This window comes from Sturnira hondurensis, unplaced genomic scaffold (assembly GCF_014824575.4).
Source record: "Sturnira hondurensis isolate 20B ecotype Veracruz unplaced genomic scaffold, ASM1482457v3 Scaffold0014384, whole genome shotgun sequence".
Taxonomy (NCBI): Eukaryota; Metazoa; Chordata; class Mammalia; order Chiroptera; family Phyllostomidae; genus Sturnira; species Sturnira hondurensis.
In genome coordinates, this window is record NW_028087015.1 from 41,096,240 (window position 1) to 41,114,533 (window position 18,294).

The 18,294-nt window shown below is 47.6% G+C and overlaps 1 protein-coding gene across 1 annotated transcript; it reads left to right on the plus strand.

The window, feature by feature from the left end:
• Nucleotides 1-1,137: 1,137 nt before the first annotated feature.
• Nucleotides 1,138-12,707, plus strand: PTGER4 (prostaglandin E receptor 4). The gene is made up of 3 exons (XM_037063224.1): nucleotides 1,138-1,699; nucleotides 2,154-3,078; nucleotides 10,741-12,707. The coding sequence occupies exons 2-3, from the start codon at nucleotides 2,197-2,199 to the stop codon at nucleotides 11,323-11,325; spliced, it is 1,467 nt and encodes a 488-aa protein (XP_036919119.1). The 5' UTR covers nucleotides 1,138-1,699; nucleotides 2,154-2,196; the 3' UTR covers nucleotides 11,326-12,707.
• The last annotated feature ends 5,587 nt before the right edge of the window (nucleotides 12,708-18,294 follow it).

Genomic DNA, 18,294 nt, shown 5'->3' on the forward strand with positions numbered 1-18,294 from the left:
GGCCCTCACGGTCTCATTTTATGGTTTTAAAAATTAGTGACACTGTTTTAATAACACCATAAATTTTCATAATCTTTTTTTCTTTTTTTTTAAGTTTTCAGTTCTGATTTTAGGAAATAGATTAGGAACTGAATAATGGGTATACGGGAAAAGTGTTCCCTAGGTAAAAGAAATCAAACGATAATTCAAAGAAAGAAGGTAGAGCAAATTGGCTTTTCCAAGAGTCACTCATGGAGGTAAAGACAGGAGAATTCCTTTGCTCTCATGGGTCTCAAATCCCCGTCTCACCCCGCATCAGCCTTTCAAAGGACTCAAGGTGAAGGTGTCTAACGCAAATACAACAGGGCAGAGGCCCCACGCTCAGCCTGACCGCGCCTACGAGGGCGGAGCTCCCGGGAGGAGGAGAAAGATCTCGGCGGTCAGACCGACCGCCCTCCCACGCTAACTCCCCCACGTGGCCCTTGCGGGCCACCTCTCCACAGATGCAGGCCTCTGCCACCTGCGCCCGGAGAGGCTGCTACCCGGTCCCCTTTCTTGTCTGGGGCTGGCCTACGGAGCGCGGCCAACAGCCTGCGAACTGCCAACAAACCCCGTTTGTGGTGAGAGGATGACTTCGGTGCTTCCCCGCCCAAACCGGGTACCCAGCCGCCCATCCACCCACCCTGTCCGTCGTGCGCACGCTGCTTCTAATCCGAGGCCCCCGCGCACACACACACACACCCCTCAGCCGCCCCGGGTAGAGTCCTAAAGCATTGGACCCCCCCCCCCCATCCCGGCAACCAGATGTTGCGACCCGCGTGTACCAGTGGGAGAAATAGCCCACTCGGGGCGGGGGCAGTGAGTTAGGGATGCTGGTTTCAGAGGTGGCTCCCAGGATGCTCCCAGGAGTTCAGAGGGGAGAGGAGGACGGGTGCCCGGGAGCACACTGGGGCTTCCCAGCCTCTCGGGCACCCCCACCCCCACCCCACCCCACGCAGCCACTCGGCCCCGAGCCCCGCCCGCCGGCCTCGCCACCCCGCCGAGCGGAGGAGGGCGCGCCCCGCCCCCGCCGCCGGGCGCCAATGGGCGCCCGGGCCGCGCGCCGAGTGTCCCCGCCTCCGCAGGGAAACTTGAAGCCAGAGAAAAGTTTGTACTGAGAGCGGCAGGAACGGCGGGAGCGGAGCTCGCAGCCCGGCGGCCGGAAAGGAAGAAGATGAGCGGTCCCAGGTCAGAGCCTTGGGCCCAGTGGACATCGAGCAGCCCCCAGGGATCCAGAAGCAGCCGCCAACCCCGGTAGCCGCCCGCGCTGCCCAGGACTGCGGAGGATCCTGCGCGAGTGGCGTCTCCGCGGAGTCTCCGAGGCTCGGTGCCACCTGCGCGCGCTGCCGCGCACCTGAAGGCTGTCCGCCTGCGGACTGGACCAGTGGGCTTTACGAAGCTTGGATCCTCTTCGAAGGCACGGGGAAAAAAAGAACCCCAAGAGCAGGCTTCCGCAGCCAATACCCGCTGCCCTTCCAGTTCCCCAAGTTTTTGAAAGCTGTCCACTCTGGACCCAGTTCCAGAAAATTGGCAGCCACCGAGACCTGGGTCCGAGAAGGCGAACGCTCCACAAGCGCCCGGATACGCGGGGCGAGACTGAGGGCAGGTTGGAAGCGTGTCCGGCACATCTGAGGCTTGACTCTGGGCGCTCACGCGGCTGCCACCGCCGCGGCCACCACAGGTGAGATGGGCTTGGGGACGCTGGGGGAAGAGCAGTGGGTGGACGCCCCTCGAGAGGAGCCAGGGAGGAGAGGGCGCGCTCTCCAAATTGTCTTTCATAACTTGTTGCCAGTGGGGGTGTCATTGACTCAGAATCTGTCGGGAATTAGAGCGAGCCACTTTTCCCATGAGATAGGTCTTGTTCAGTTTGGCAGTGGAGTGAAGTTGGGGTGAGGGCAGGGAGGAAGGCAGGATCAACTTTAAATATTAATGCGAGTTGAGTGGTGCTGCGGGCAGGGTGTTATCCGGAGCTTGAAGCTCTGGGTAGCCGCAGCTGGCAAGAGGCTACAATCCCCAAAGTGGGACCGAGCTGTTCCCCTCGTCTCATCAGCAGATTGTCTCTTGGGCGCGGGCGGGACACTTTGCAAGTGGTATTTCCGCTCACAGAGCCTGTGTCTTTCTTCCAGCGTCCTCAGATCCAGCCTCCCACTTCAAGGCCGCCTACCGCTGGCCATCACCATGTCCACCCCCGCGGTCAATGCGTCTGCCTCCTTGCTCGCGAACAGCCCGAACAGCCCGGTGACCATCCCAGCGGTGATGTTCATCTTCGGGGTGGTGGGCAACCTGGTGGCCATCGTGGTGCTATGCAAATCGCGCAAGGAGCAGAAGGAGACGACCTTCTACACCTTGGTATGCGGGCTGGCGGTCACCGACCTGCTGGGCACGGTGCTGGTGAGCCCGGTGACCATCGCCACCTACATGAAGGGCCAGTGGCCCGGCGGCCAGGCTCTGTGCGAGTACAGCACCTTCATCCTGCTCTTTTTCGGCCTCTCGGGCCTCAGCATCATCTGTGCCATGAGCATCGAGCGCTACCTGGCCATCAACCACGCCTACTTCTACAGCCACTACGTGGACAAGCGGCTGGCGGGCCTCACGCTCTTCGCCGTCTACGCGTCCAATGTGCTCTTCTGCGCGCTGCCCAACATGGGCCTGGGGAGCTCGCGGCTGCAGTACCCGGAGACCTGGTGCTTCATCGACTGGACCACCAACGTGACGGCGCACGCCGCCTTCTCCTACATGTACGCCGGCTTCAGCTCCTTCCTCATTCTCGCCACCGTGCTCTGCAACGTGCTGGTGTGCGGCGCGCTGCTCCGCATGCACCGCCAGTTCATGCGCCGCACGTCGCTGGGCACCGACCAGCACCACGCTGTCTCCGCCGCAGCAGCCTTCGCCTCGACCGCCAGCCGGGGCCATCCGGCCACGGCCTCCCCCGCCCTGCCGCGCCTCAGCGACTTTCGCCGCCGCCGGAGCTTCCGCCGCATCGCGGGCGCCGAGATCCAGATGGTCATCTTACTCATCGCCACCTCCCTGGTGGTGCTCATCTGCTCCATCCCGCTCGTGGTGAGTGGCCGGGGCTGGGGTCCCATTCGGCCCATCTCTGCACCCACCTCCTTCCTTCGCCTCCCGCCCCTGCTCCTCCCCCAACTTGCTTTGTTCCTTGGCGAGGTGTCTTCAGGCATCAGCTCCAGGGCAGGGCTGGGATCTCCACACTCTGCTTTCCAGAGCAGGCCCAAGTTCCTTTCAGGACGCGTCCCTAACGTGACATGGTAGCAGGTGCTTCCTGAAAGCCTGATTTCCTTTCTGTCCTGGGACAGCCCCTATCCCTTGCTGCCTGACATTGACCTTGAGCCTTCCGGAACCCCCGCCCCTCTCTGTCAGATGTGGAGAGGAAACCAACAGTGTGACTTAGCCCAGTGACCCACACTGTGAAGAGCAGAATCCCAAACACCAGGGGTGCTGGTCTCTTTGATGTATGCCATTCCTTAGGGTGGTTTGGGGTATTTTGTTTTATGTAGGGTTTGGGGGCAGATTCTCCAGAATTTTAGACCTAGAAGAGTAATGCACGTCTAGTCTACCTTCCTCACTTTACATGGGAAGTGACCTGCTTAAAATAATGATCAGAACCGCACTGTGGAGCTGGATTCCCTGCTGGTTACCATGCGGTGCCTAGAAAGAAGCGCACCTCAGTGCACAGGTGGGCTACACTTCCTGCACAGGGGCCACCTGGACTCAGGTTCCCCCACTCTCCGTAGACTCAGGAAAGCAAGGTTTCCCGGAAAGAGGGGGGCACCGCTCCAGGCAGGCTGCTGGACCTGGGCTGTTGAATTTGCACCCCAAACCACTGTGAGGGGTACAGCGCCATTCTAGAGATACCATGCGTTAGATGGTCGCCTTATTTACTGTTGGTCCAAACTCTGTGGCTGGTGATGAAGCCCACACCTCTCCAAACCCTGCTTTTCCAGCGTACACCGTCTCCCTTCCAGAACACATCTAACTCTGGCCTTTGAACGGTGTTCGTACTTGGGTACACTTGGCTTGGAGGACATCACCTTCCTTAAAATTGCCTCTGCATTAACTTTTAAAATGTTGTAAGCAGAAAAGTCAAAAACCTACCTAGTTCTCCTCTACTTTGCCTGTTGGTAAAATGGAATGCACTGGGAACCAATGGGCGGATGCACATAATACTTTATCGTGAGTTTCCCTTAAAAGCAACTACTTCAGAGTTTTCTCGACTCTCCAAACACTGCAGTCCTGGAAATTCTAAGCTGTGAACTCAAGAAGAGATGACTTCTCTTTCTTGTGCTGATTGGGAGGGAGCAAGAGAAAATAAGTGGGATGGGCTCTCATGCCTTTCTTTCCCTTATTAATTCTGCCCAGGGATGTTGACCATAAAAATATTATATCTCTAATAAAGGCAACTGTAAATGGAAGGAGCTTGGAGGTGGCTGAGAGTCAGCATACAGTAGCTTCTTGCCGATTTGTATAAACAGAACTAAATATAATTGGCCAGAGGGGCCTTTAAACCACTCGAGGACCCAATATAACTTAGAGAGTTAAGTCACACTTGAGCCACATGAATGCACTTTACTGTGTGTAACGGCAACTCAGAATAAAGTGGGATTTTGGAAGTCACAGTGCAGCCCTGCCGGAACTCCTTGCTCTGGCCTCTGCCTTATGTTGTGCAGAACCATAAATGACGGAGTGAGGGGCTGTTATTCGCAGAACATCCACTTTAAGGAAGAGAGGGATTAGGCTGGAAGTTCAGCAACGTGCACATACTTTTTAAACGTATTTTGGTTGGAGGTAAGCACGTGGAGCTATCGATTCCTTCACAGTCACCGGTGAACTGTTTTCTTCCAGCATCCAGAGACACATAAAATACTTAATTCATCTTGTGGGCTGAAGGGCCAGGCCTGGCTCGGTGGTGCGGGGCCAATTTTTACCAAGGCTCCGAAGTTATTGGAGAAGCTGGAGGCAGGAAAGTACAGGAGCTGTATTTGCGGTTTACAAAATCACCACCATTTAAGTAACAAATACTGTCCACTCTATAGAAAGTCATTAGTGGGTCGTAGGTATTAAGTAATTTTACCCTGAAAACTGAAACCAGCTCAGCTAAGAAGTAAACAGTTGGTGAGCCTTTTGCATACCTTTGTAAGTGACATGGAATCATACAAGTGATCATAGCTTCCAATTTTAGTCTTTAGATTTGGCTACCAAAATGTCGTTTCAGACTCATTTTAATTGTAAATTAATGACATGCAATAATGATAGGCATTATTACTCCCCACCCACCCACCCACAGTTCAGCAATTACTGAAAGAATTAAAAAGGAAACTCATCCACAACTATTTTCTTTGGCTTCTACTTTCAACTTTCTTGTTTTTTCATGTTACTCATATTCATAGTGTAATTTAAGCTTAAACTTTCTGAACTCTGACTTATAAAGCAGTCGGCCAATCTTCAGATCCAAAAACACTGAGGAAGCATCTTTTTTCTTAAACTTGATCAGATCAGGTTGGTTTGCTAATCCTGTTTAAGGAAAATTGAACTCTTCGGAGCATTTTAAAGGCCTGGAAAGGCTAGTAGAGCTAATACAGTTGACTTGGAATTTCAGAAAGCTAGCTGGCCACAGTCACCGCAGAACAGCCAACTTCTCGTCTTTTGGACACCAGGGAACAGGAAGCCCCAGGGGCTCTTCGGGAGTGGTTGATCTGGAGTTCAGGATAAAAAGCAAATATTACTTTGTTATCCAAATTATGTCTGTCTCATAAACAGAGCTCGGATTGGAAACGAGAAAAGCTGGGAAATTAATTATGGGTCTCAGGAACTGTGCTGCACTGGCAAGAGTTTCTGAAGTGACTCATAACCACCTAACAGAAGGTGTGAGCACAATCTACAAGGAACGTTACGGGACAAGATTTAGTGGGAAGGTGCTTCTTGTCGACCAGTTTCTGTTTTTGTTTTTTAAGTACAGGAGATGCTAAAGAAATGAAAGTCTACGCTTAAGAGAAATAAGAGGGAGTGTATTCTCTAGAAATACGCAAGCAAGGCAGCCTCAGAAGGTCCAAGGTTAACTGTTGTAGCGTAGACCTTGTAGATCGTACTAGTGTTAAGGTAACAGTGATGACCAAATCTCCACCCCTCAGAACTAAACAGTCACACTACAGGATCTGGAAAGATATTCCCTCCGCCCCCCGCCCACACAAGCACTGCCGTGTTCATTGTTTATTTGCTTCTTTTCTTTTCTTTCTTCTTACTCTGAAGTAACCAGTACTCATCTCTGTTAGGGGTAAAATGGCCAATTTGATTCATCATCTGCCTGAAACGTGGGTCTTTAGGAAGAGCTTCTTCCCCTGAGTGTCTTGGGCTGTGCACCATAAACTGGTGGTCTGGGTAAAGCCCACCCCAGCACTGATGAGCAAAGGTGTGTCAGGGCAGAAGGAGGCCTCAAAGATACGTTTCTGTCCTGCAGGCAAAGTGGAAATGGGGTCCTCAGACTCCTGGTGGGCTGTCAGATGGGTGCAACTCACAGCTTTACGTACAGGAGTGCCACAGATTTGGGTACCATTACAGCAGAACCTGACGGATCGCCTGGCTTTTCAAATATACCCAGCTGAGTTTTAAAATATGGCAACTCCTAAAAGCAGTTTTTTAGCCCTCACCCAGCACTGCAGGCGTCTTTGTTGCACCTTGAAGACTGTAGAATCACAGAAAAGTGTTTCCACCTCCGGCATCTCATTGAAAAAGGCTGTGGGAAGAAAATAGGGCCGGTCAGTATTTTCACTCTCTGCACACCTCAGTTTCCTCAGCTGCAGATGGAGAATTTCTATTATCGTGCACCTCCCTGGGTGGCTGCGGGTGAGTCCTAGTCTGGTGCACTTTTCACCACACACGGGTCCCTCCTTTGATGTGCTCAGAACGGGACAAGCAGACATGCATAAATCCAGTCCCAGAGTCCTGTCACTTACTGAGAAGCATTTCTACCTGGACAATTACTAAAAATAAGTTTCATCGAGACTTCAGCATTCCTTTTCAATTAGACATTGCCTGCCAACCGATTGTTCTTGAACAGGACGTATGTGTTTTTGATACCATGTTGTTACTGTACCCGAAAGCGACCTCTATGCTGTGGTTTTCACATTCTTGATATATTATTCCAGAGCAACCAAGCAGCTACGTATGGGTCAGCTAAAGAGGGATGGCAGCCAACCGATACCTTATATGTTAGCCATTTTACTAAGCGCTTTCATAACTTCTACATAAATTACAAGGAACAGAGCCAGGATCAGAATACAGGTTGTTTGAAGTTCCGGCATTTAACTCCATAGCAGACAGCCTCCTCGTTCCTCTCTGTACTCACATCCTTTGTGAGAGTTACCGTATTTTCTCCTGCACCCTCGCCTCTAGTCATCCTCAGGAAGTTGAGAATATTGTAAGGTAGGCCAGTATGAGCAGTAAATTACCTGTGCAAATCCACAGCCATTGAGAAAATAGACCCACTTTTAAAATTGCAAGAGATTGTGCATGTTGTTTATATTCAGTGAAGATTTCATGGTGTTTTCCCCGCCCCCTGACTCAGAGGTTCCGCTTTTAGCAGCAGCACGCTCTCCCAACGCTGCTGAAAACTGCCTGGATGGGTTTGCTTGTGTAGCATTAGGGCCCCTTGGACAAGAATGCCAGAGAAGTGCTTTCTTCGCCTACCCAGGTGACACTGCTGTGGGGTCTCCCAAAGAGGGACCTTGGGGGGGGGGTCCCTCTTTGGAAAGAGCAAACTAAGTATCCTTTACAGGGAGGCAGAAATTGCTCTACTTTCTTAAATATTACAAAGTGCATGGAGCTTACATTCATTTTTGTCTTTTTTTGGTACATCAAATCAATTTCCATTGAGAACATGCTGCAAAGCCTAACTACTCATCATCTTGATGATTTTCAAATAATTTAACCAACTTTTGAGAATTTTTTTTACCTGAATTTGGGATGTTGCTTTTTCTACTCATCTTTTTGCCACCCTGTGAATTCCCCATTGCTGAAATGGTAACAGGCTCAGAGCTTGGTGTTAATTATATACTTCCCCTCCCCCTCCCTGCCACCCGCCCCGCCCCCACCCCTCCCATTCTGGAATTCTAAAATAGGGCTTTCTCAGTTCCCTGCCCTTATCTGCCTAAAAGCAGGGCATAAATTTCCCTTCGTGAAGGTGGCATAAATTTTCCTCCCTCTCCCCGTTCCTCCCCAGGACCAGGAGGAGAAGAGTGAGCCTTATCACAGAAGACAGAGCCAACACCAAGATGAGCATGCATAATAAACATTACTTTACAATAATAATAACAATAATAATAATATAATAACAACTTATCTTCCACTAGTTCCCCCGTACATCCCCTAGTTACTGCCCCACATTGACCTGCCTGGAAGCCCCAAACCTCTCTTCTTTATTAAGAAGGGTATATGAGCTTTTTTAGTCACTTTTTTTGTGAACTCCTATGCATGTAAAAAATACTAATAAACTTGTATTCTTTACCCCTGCCAAAAGTAAATTATACTAAATAGGCCTTTCTTTCACTTCCTTCTATAGTATTCAAAATTAATTACTGCCGTGGACAAACTATGACTCAGAAATTATTCTCTTCTTGCCTATCATCACCTTTGATTATGAAAGCCCATTATTAGTGTTTTTACAACACTCTGACTTTTCTAAAAAGGGTCCTAAAATTTTTTAAATAAAATGCTAACCTTTAATGCATGTCTTTAAATAGCTACAAATTTCATTCCTTTTATATCCATTTTAACTGTTCAAAAATTCTCTTCCTTTCATTAGTAACCATGTTTTCTCTGAGGTAGTGCAGGGAGAAGCAACCAGCAACAAAACAGCTAAATGTTAAAAATATCAGAAATGCCAAGTTCAGACTTAACCAAGATTCTGTTCTTAAGAGTCTTGGCGATTGCCGGGCAAAATGTTCTTAGGAAGGTTCTTGGGAACCAAAAAGTCCCAAGTGGAGCAACACTGCCCCCTGGAGGCTGCAAGTCTCAAGTTCTAGTAACGCTTGCCACAGGTTTTTTCCTAGAGCCTATGAACATGCAGAAGGCCTGATTTAGTCCTTCGTTTCTTTTATCTTTAGGAACATAGTACGTGATGTGAGTAAAATAGAAACCTCATGCTTTTTATCAGTAATTCCATCTCCAACAACAACAACAAAAAACTGTTAAACAGAAAGCAGGCCAGCCTGGTAGAACAGAAAGAGCAACATGGGCATCATCTGGAGACCAGGCCCACCCGGGGGGGGGGGGGCCCTTAATCAGTTCCTCAGAGCCTCTAGGTCTCAGCAACATTTCCTGAGGGAGATACACCCCTCAGTGTCCAGACACAGCAAAGAACCTCAACAGAGAGGATGGTAGGAAGACACCAAGAGGCCTCACGTAAGCCATCCCTGGCCAGGAGGGTCTGTGGGCGGGCCCAGGTGCCCCTCGACTTAAATAGCTCAAACTGCACTGGCGTGAGCCGTGGTCCTAACTGGTGTGTCTGGAGTGTCTGCTAGCTCTTGGCCACTCACCAGCCCAAATGCTATCCCAGGGACAAAGGCAGGATTCTGACTGGAGTTTCAGGATGGAGTCGGGGAGCTGAGTTGTTAAGCAAAACCAGGATTCGCAAGCAGCAGGGAGCCACTGGAGCGCCTGGGCCACATGATCAGATCTGCATTCTAGAAACCATCTCCCCACCCTGGTTAGTGTAGCTCAGTAGTTTGAGCGTGGGCTGCAAACCAAAAGGTTGCCAGTTCGATTCCCAGTCAGGGCACATGCCTGGGTTGTGGGCCAGGTCCCCAGTGGGGGCCACGCGAGAGGCAACCACGCATTGATGTTTCTCTCTCTTTCTCCCTCCCTTCCCCTCTCTCTCTAAAAATAAATAAGATCTTTTTTAAAAGATTAACAAGTATTGTAATAAGAGTATAGCTAACACTAGAAAGTTAAACATTAAGAAAGATCTTGTTTTTAAAAAAAATATATAAAAAAATAGAAATCGTCTTCCTGTAGCAGTTTGGAGGGCAGATGGACAGGGGAGCGATCGAAGCTGGGAAAGCTGGTTCCGTGGCTGATGCAACAGTTCGGGTGAGAAATGCAGGTAGAGGGAAAAGCCTGGAACTGGTTTTTAAAAGAAGAGTTTATCGTGCCTGGGGAACAGATGCACAGGAAAAATGTTAACGTCACTGGTCATTCTGGATGACAGGAGATTCAGATGTTGGCCATTTCCACACTCTCTCTAGACACTACAGTGAGGGAATGTCTGGGCCTGTCTGTGGTGACTAGATGGTTAGTTGACTTACAAACTGAGTTTTACTTAAATATGTAAATGGCATCGGAATCGGGGGAACCAAAGTCTGTGGATGACTACATTGGAATTACCAAACCTTAAAAGCACCTGCAGAAATGAAGTTAATTCAGTGCTTCTCGGGGAAACTGCGGACATATGTTCCCCACGCACACATCTTTGATCTGGGAAAGATGTTCACAAGATAGATACAAGGGTATTTAAAGTTACGCAAACTTGAAGCATCAGTATAATTTCAGTTTGTGGTCGAAGGCTCATGTTGCTTTTTTGGGGGGTGGGGGACACTTATTACTAGAAAAGAGGGCAGTCACCTAACTCAGTTGCTAAATTAAACAGCGCAGGCAGATGTGTTCCCAGTGGACCTCTGATAAAAGCTCACCGTGGGCGTGTCATTCGTGCAGGTGCGAGTGTTCGTCAACCAGTTGTATCAGCCAAAGTTAGTGCGAGAAATCAGCAAGAACCCGGATCTGCAGGCCATCCGCATCGCCGCGGTGAACCCCATCCTGGACCCCTGGATATACATCCTCCTGCGGAAGACGGTGCTCAGCAAAGCCATGGAGAAGATCAAGTGCCTCTTCTGCCGCATCGGAGGCTCCCGCCGCGACCTCCCGGGCCAGCACTGCTCCGAGAGCCGCCGGGCCTCCTCGGCCGCGTCGGGCCACTCGCGCTCCTTCCTGTCCCGGGAGCTGCGGGACGTGAGCAGCACGTCGCAGACCCTGCTCTACCTGCCGGACCTCAGCGACAACGGCCTGGCGGGCGGGACCCTGCTGCCCGGCGTGCCCGGCGTGAGCCTGCCCCCAGCCCGGGCGGACACCACCTCGCTGCGGACTCTGCGGGTCTCGGAGACCTCGGACTCCTCGCAGGGCCAGGACTCGGACAGCGTCTTGCTGGAGGACGAGGCTGCGGGCAGCGCGGGGCCCAAGTGCGGCGCCCTGCAAGTCCCGTTTCCCAAGGAAACACTGAACTTATCGGAGAAGTGTATATAGTAGCTAAGGAAAGCACTGCCGCGCTGTTTCTGGAAGCTTCTAAACTCCTGTGCAACAGACACACAGTGAAGTGTTCAGCTGCGCGCTGAAGGGCTATTTTCGTCCCGCGACTCGCGGGAAAGGACGTCTGGTTTTCGAGCGCTTTGCAATCACGTTGATTCGCGCGGCTCCTGTGGCCTGAAACACATCGGTGGCCACCTCTCCGGGGTGGATTTCCGTCGCCACTTGACCCCCGAGATCTGCCCTTCGCTTTCTACTAACCGGGAAGCTGGTGGAAGTCTCGCTGTGTTCAGAGAACCAGGCGCTTTCTTCACACCGGGCCTGCAGAAGCAGGCGGCCGGGGTGGAAGGCCTTCAGTGCGGGGACTGTGAGAACTACCTTAGGGATGATTTCAGTGTCTCACTAAAGTATGAAATGTGAATTTTATTGTTGTAAATATGATTTGAGGTATTTAAAGTATTTTCTTCTCTGTGAGAAGGTTTATTGTTAATACAAGGTGTAATAAAAGTATGGTAACCCCTCTAATCCCAGTATGATTAGCTAAAGTTATAGATTTTTTTTCATAAGTTCAGGCCAAGGTGTTGAAAATTGAGTGAAACTCATTGCAGAAGGGATACAGATTTTTTAAAAGAAAAAGTGCGGTTAAAGGAATAAAGAAAATACTATCTAAGACATGAAAATTAGTCCAAAATGTTGAAGTTTGCTCCCATGCTACAGATAATACACAGTGGGAAACGTTTAGTGTTGACTATATGTATTTACCCAGAAAACTGATTTCTGGAGAACCTAACATACTGGCTGGCCGATATTTTCTACTTTTGTCCCCACAAAGTGGTACTTTTTAAAATGTAACATAAGTTTTAAAAAGTCTGTAATAAACACCCGTAGTGGAACTGTACAATAGAAAAGTAAGACATCTAAGCAGCTCGTTTCCCCCTTAAGTCGTGTACAGTTTTGCTTTCCTAAGAGGAGCTGGAATATCCCTGACAACTTCAGCAGAAGACAGATGTGCGTGCACCCTAACGACCTTCACTTTGCGGTGGGCAAGGGTTGGTTAAACTACCTTTCACAGATGTTAGCAGAGTCTCACGAGACCACGGGAGATCAAAGGTAGAAAAAGAAGACAAGGGGTGCAGAACGTGGGCACGCTGGGTCACCTTCCAACCGTTCTGTGTCGAAGCCCGTGATGCTGTACACATGTGAAGGAAACCTTCTCAAAGAATCATTAAGCATGTTTTGTTGCTTAAAAGTGGTGTTTTTTTTTGTGAATCGCTTGGTTGTAGTTAAATTCTGAGCCTGATAGTGATACAGTTAAAGAAGCAGTTGTACCAACTGAAATTATTTTGGAGATTATAATAAATAAATACACTCTATCTGAGTTCCATATCCTTGGTTTTGGAGAATGGTGTGATTTCTGTTCGTTTCAGGTTATCTTCGGTATCGTTTTTGATTGGAATTTTGTTTAATTTATTTTGAAATAATGTCCAATTTAGAGAGAAGTTGCAAGAACAGGACAAAGCCTTGGGCCTACTTGGTAGAGAACGGCCTTTAGAAACCAAGGTGTAGGTGCGAGGCACGTACACCTCCAAATCCCCGGTGTGTCTGGGCGGTGGGAGGCAGACCCAGTATTACTTCCTGCTTGTACATTCTCTAGATCAGGGGTCCTCACACGGCAGCGGCAGCGGGTGCCAGGCGCCTGGAGACTTGGAAAATGCAAAGTTTCTGATTCAGCAGGTCTGGGGGCGGGGCTTTGCACATTTCTAGAAAGCTCCTAGGGGATTCCGATGAGCAATAATCTCCAGGAGCGAGGTCATCATTTGCTACGGGCAAGTTGTCAGATGTATTTTTGGATGACGTCAGAAAGAGAAGACCATCATTTTCACAGACCGGATGGTGCAGTGATCCTCACCCGAGGGAGGGATGGCTCGGAAAAGGAGCAGCTGGCTCCAACTTCTAAAATGTTCTGTTTCACCGACAGAAATAGTTCTAGTTCATCAACTATACCAACCAATGCCCAAGATGTTTTCAGAGAATATTTTACTTATGGAGGAGGGTTCCCCCACTACATACACAGTGAGAGAACTAGATTCACATACAGATGAATATATACATCTAAGTCCATGTTTATCACCCATGTCCATGGAGGGAAAACAAAGTCCTCACTCACAAGCCAGCAACACTAACACAATCTCAAGGCATAAAGCCGCTCACCCTCAGCTTGAAGTTCACCGTCCGGAACACTGGTTCTGGCTTATTCTTTTTAATCGAAATATAACTCACATATTTTTAAATTTGCCTTGTATTTTAATAAGCTCACAGACTGCAACCATCATTACTGCTACCTAATTCTAGGGCATATTCATCGTCCCCAAAACGAACCACATACCCATTTACATTCACTCCCTATTCTCTGCCCCCAGCTCCTGGCAGCCCTATATGGATTTGCCTATTCTGGGCATTAATAGAATCATGCACTATATTAATTAGGTGGCCTTCACTGTCTGGCTTCTTCACTTAGCATGTTTCCAAGGTTCATCCACACTGGAGCGTGAGTCAGTACTGAATTCCATTTTATGGCTGAATAATATTTCATTGTATGCATAGACCACATTTGTTTATCCATGCATCCGCTGATGGGCATCTGTGTTGGCCATTATTAACTTATGCTGATAGCAGCATTTGCACACAAGCTTCGTGTTAACATGTTCTCAATTCTATATATTTGGAGTGATATTGCTGAGCCATATGGTACCTATATTTAATTTTTTTGAGGACCTACCAAATGATTTTTTCCAAGTGGCCGCACCATTTTACACCCCCACCAGCAAAATACAAAAGTTCCAGTTTCTCCATGTCCTCGTCAATACTTGTTATTGTCCCTGTTTCTGATTATAGCCATCCTAACAGTATGGAGTGGTCAACTGTAGATTTGATTTGCATTTCCCTAGTAACTAATGATGCTGAGAATCTTTTCATATGCTTATTGGCCAGGAAAAACGTCTATTCAAATCATTTTAATTGGGTTATATGTCTGTATTAGTTTGCTAGGGCTGCCATAACAAAATACCACAGATTGGGCAACTTCAGCAGAAATTTATTTTCTCATAGTTCTGGAAGCTGGATGTCCAAGATCAAGGTGCTGGCAGACCTGATTCTTGGAATGTGCTCTCTTTCTGGTTTGCAGATGGCCACCTCCTTGTGGCGCCATCACACGGTCTCTCTCTGTGCACACACATCCCTGGTGTCTCTCTTCTTATAGACACTAGGCATCTTGGCTTGGGCCCACCTTCATTGTGGCCTGACCTAGAACATCCTTGATAATTTAAGGATAATTTACCTTTGTCACTTAACCTCCATTATCTCCGGAAAGGCCCTATCTCCAAGCAGTCACAATGGGAATTAGATAGTCATCATATGAATGGGGGTGGGGCACAATTCAGTCCACACAATGTCTTTATTGTTAGGTCTGGATTCTTTTTCTTTCTTTTAGAGTTTGGAGAACATCTGTTTTTATATTTTTTTACTGATTTTTTTAGAGAGCAAGAGGAACATCAATTTGTTGTTCCACTTATCTATGCATTCAATGGCTGATTCTTGCATGTGCCCTGACAGGGGATCGAACCCACAACCTTGGTGTATCGAGATGACACTGCAACCCATTAAGCTACTCAGCCAAGGAAGGTCTGGTTTGTTCTTGAAAAAATAGCCAAAGAAGAAAAACACCAATATTATTTGCCACCCACATTTACTCTTTCTTCCACATTTATTTATAAGGCTTACCAGCTGCATTACACACAGATAGTTTTTTGTGGGAACCTTGTTCAAGACCATATAGAGCTTCAAGTTAATACCTGGTATGAAATCTTACCTTGTCCCAACAGGATACACAGCAGACAAGTAATTCCAACACCATCTCATAATCTCTAAGACAACTGTCCAAACAACCAGGTCAGGTATCATAGAAAATATGTTCAGCTGCCGCAGCCCGCTGCAGCAAGGGTGGTCGCGAGGTGAGGCGAGGGACTGAAAGAATGGAGAGGACCAAATGCTCTGCTGGCAAATGGCAACTTTATTCAAGGAACAGCTGTCTTATAAACAAACTGCTAACACCTGAAGCAAGACTGCAAGGAACTAGAAACAATGTTGTTTTTCAAAGTTCGTGCACTCCCTTAAGCTATCAAAAGGGCAAGAAGTTCTCATAACCGTCTTGGAACATGACACTCATGCCAAAATCTTGTTATATCCTTCAAGGCTGGGAACTAGAAGGTTAGGAAAATGTCAAGGTACCCGCCGGCTCCAGGGACCAGAAACCAAGTTCATCCACCATTCTCACAGTGGAGAACTCTGTCCTTGATCCCCTGCGGCCTGGTGGGCCCCCGCATTCAGCTACTTGGACCATTAAGACCGCAGAGTGCAAGAGTCCTTTCTCAAAACACAGCCACCCCTCTCCACAAGTTTCTTACTGGAGTCACAGACAGAAAAAGCCATGGAACAATCAAGGCAAATTTGTATTTACTAATAGCTACGCCTGGGGCCATAAACCTTAATGTTAAATATTCCTTTTCCCTAAATTGTACTGATTTCAAAACAAAATGAGCCAGAAGTCTTGTCTCTTTCGCCCCTCCCCCACCACCAAACCCAAGTCTAGGAAGCTCCAAGTTATCATCTCATTACTGCTCTCAAGGTACTGCAGAAATGGAACCAGACAAAAAGAGACTTGTGACAAGAAAGAACATTTGACCCTCAAGGGCTACATAGTCAATATACAAAAATCACTTGTATTTCTATGTAATAGTATCAAATTGGAAGAGATGATTTTAAAAGCACTCCCTGTAATAGCATTAAAGACATGAAATATTTAGGGATAAACTTAATACGGGCAAGACCTACCCACAGATAACTAAAAAACATGAAGGCAGACCTAAAACAATGACAGTTATGCCGCGACAATCATGGATTCAAAGACACAACATTGTTAAGATGGCAATTCTTCCTGAACTAATTTATAGTGGAAACACAATTCCAATCAAAATCCAGGCAGACTTGCATGTAAAGAGAGCCAAGTTGATTCTAAAATGTATATGGAAAGGCAAAGAGACTAGAAAAGCAAAAAAAGTTTTTTGGGGGGAAGGAGTGCAGAGGGAGGAATAAAATTGGAAAAATCACTGATTTTTAAAAATGATTTTTGAGCTAGTAATCAAGACAGTTTGTTACTGGCATAAGAATAGACATACAGATCGGTGTAACAGAGCACAGAGCTCAGACAAACCTTCCGTGCCTGGTGAACTGACGCTCAACAAAGATGCCAAGGTATTTCAACAGGAAAGGACAGCTTCTCCAATGGACAGTGCTCGACTAACTGGACATCAGAACAAAACTCAACCTTGACCTCATCATCACACATAAAGTGAACGTGGAATGGATCACAGACCCAACTCTAAAAGCTAAGACTGTAAACTTCTAACAGAAACATAGAAAATCTTTCTGATTTTGAAGTAATTTCCCAGCCTACAGAAACTATAACCATCAAAGAAAAAAATACAAAAATTAGACTCCATCAAAATTAAAAACTTCTGCTCTTCAAAAAGTGTCATTAACAAAGAGGCAAGCCACAGAGAAGGATAAACTATTTACAATACACATATCTCATAAAGAATTTCTATCCAGAATACAGAAAAAAAAATCTTAGAGCTCCAGGATAACTCAACCTAAAGTGGGGCAAAATACTTGAACAGGCACTTCTCAAAAGAAGATACAAATGTCACATCAATCACCACAGAAATGTATTATATTAAAACTACCAAGATACCACTGCTCATCCACTAAATTGACTCAAATGAAAAACAATGACTATACCAAGCACCGACAAGGATACAGAGCAACTGAAACTTTTCCCTCCACTGCGGGTAGGAATACAAACTGCGCAAGCTTCACAGTCCCCTCTGAAGTTACATATACTCACCACAGGCTGAGTGTGTATGGGGGCAATGCTGCCCCCAGGTATTTACCAGGAGGGATGAAACCACACATCTACACACAGACTGGTTTCATACACACATAGCGCCTTTATTTACAATAGATCAAAGCTTCAGGTCTTCACCAACAACCCGGATGTCCATGAACAATATGAAAAGCCACAAACTGTGGTATACCCATATCACAGAATAATACTCAGCGATAAAAAGGAACACATTACTGATATGCACAATAACATGGATCAAGCTCAACACAGATTTCAAAAGGATTACACTGAGCAACAACGTCAGGCGCAGAGTACATCCCTGTCCCTGAAATTCCAGAACAGTCAAATCTAACTTACAGCCACAGGGAGGAGGAGAGTGCTGGCCGTCGGGGTGGAGGGGAAAGACTGCAAACGGGCCTAAGAGGACGTTCTGGGTGCTGGAAACAGCCCACATCTCGGTGGTAATGGTGACTGATTGCACAGGCGTTCACATTTGTCTAAACTCCTCCAACTGTGTGTTTACAATGGGTGTTTTATTATATGTAAATTATATTTGAACAAATGTTTACATGTTACCTTGTAACTAGCATCACCCAGTTTCAATAGAATTTGCATGGTTAAAAAAATCTGAAATAAGGAAAAATGTCCTAATTTGGTTTCTGTCTGTGCTCACTTGCAAATATAATCTGCATTGATCTTCGTTGGGGTTAGAGGGAGTCATGTAATGGCCCCCATCCTCTCCTAATTTCTGAGCTACTTGAAGGAAAAAAGGAGGCAGGCAGCTGGAGAGTCAGAATGTCAGATTTACTGCTGAAGAGGTCTGGGTTAAAGGATGTAATTTAGGTCTGTGCCAACAGCGGCCACTTAGTATCAACCCCGAATTAGACAGGCCTGCTCGCCAAGGCGTGGGCAGCCCCGCACAGCCACGGGGAGGCAGACAGACGGCCTTCACTGCAAGGCCTACGTGTCCGTAAGGCTCGGCTCTCCGCAGGCACCATCAGCCCAAA

Coding starts and splice junctions, on each gene's coding strand:
- PTGER4 (XM_037063224.1), top strand. CDS start 2,197: ATGTCCACCCCCGCGGTCAATGCGTCTGCCTCCTTGCTCGCGAACAGC. Junction 3,079..10,740: donor TCTGCTCCATCCCGCTCGTG/GTGAGTGGCCGG, acceptor TCATTCGTGCAG/GTGCGAGTGTTCGTCAACCA.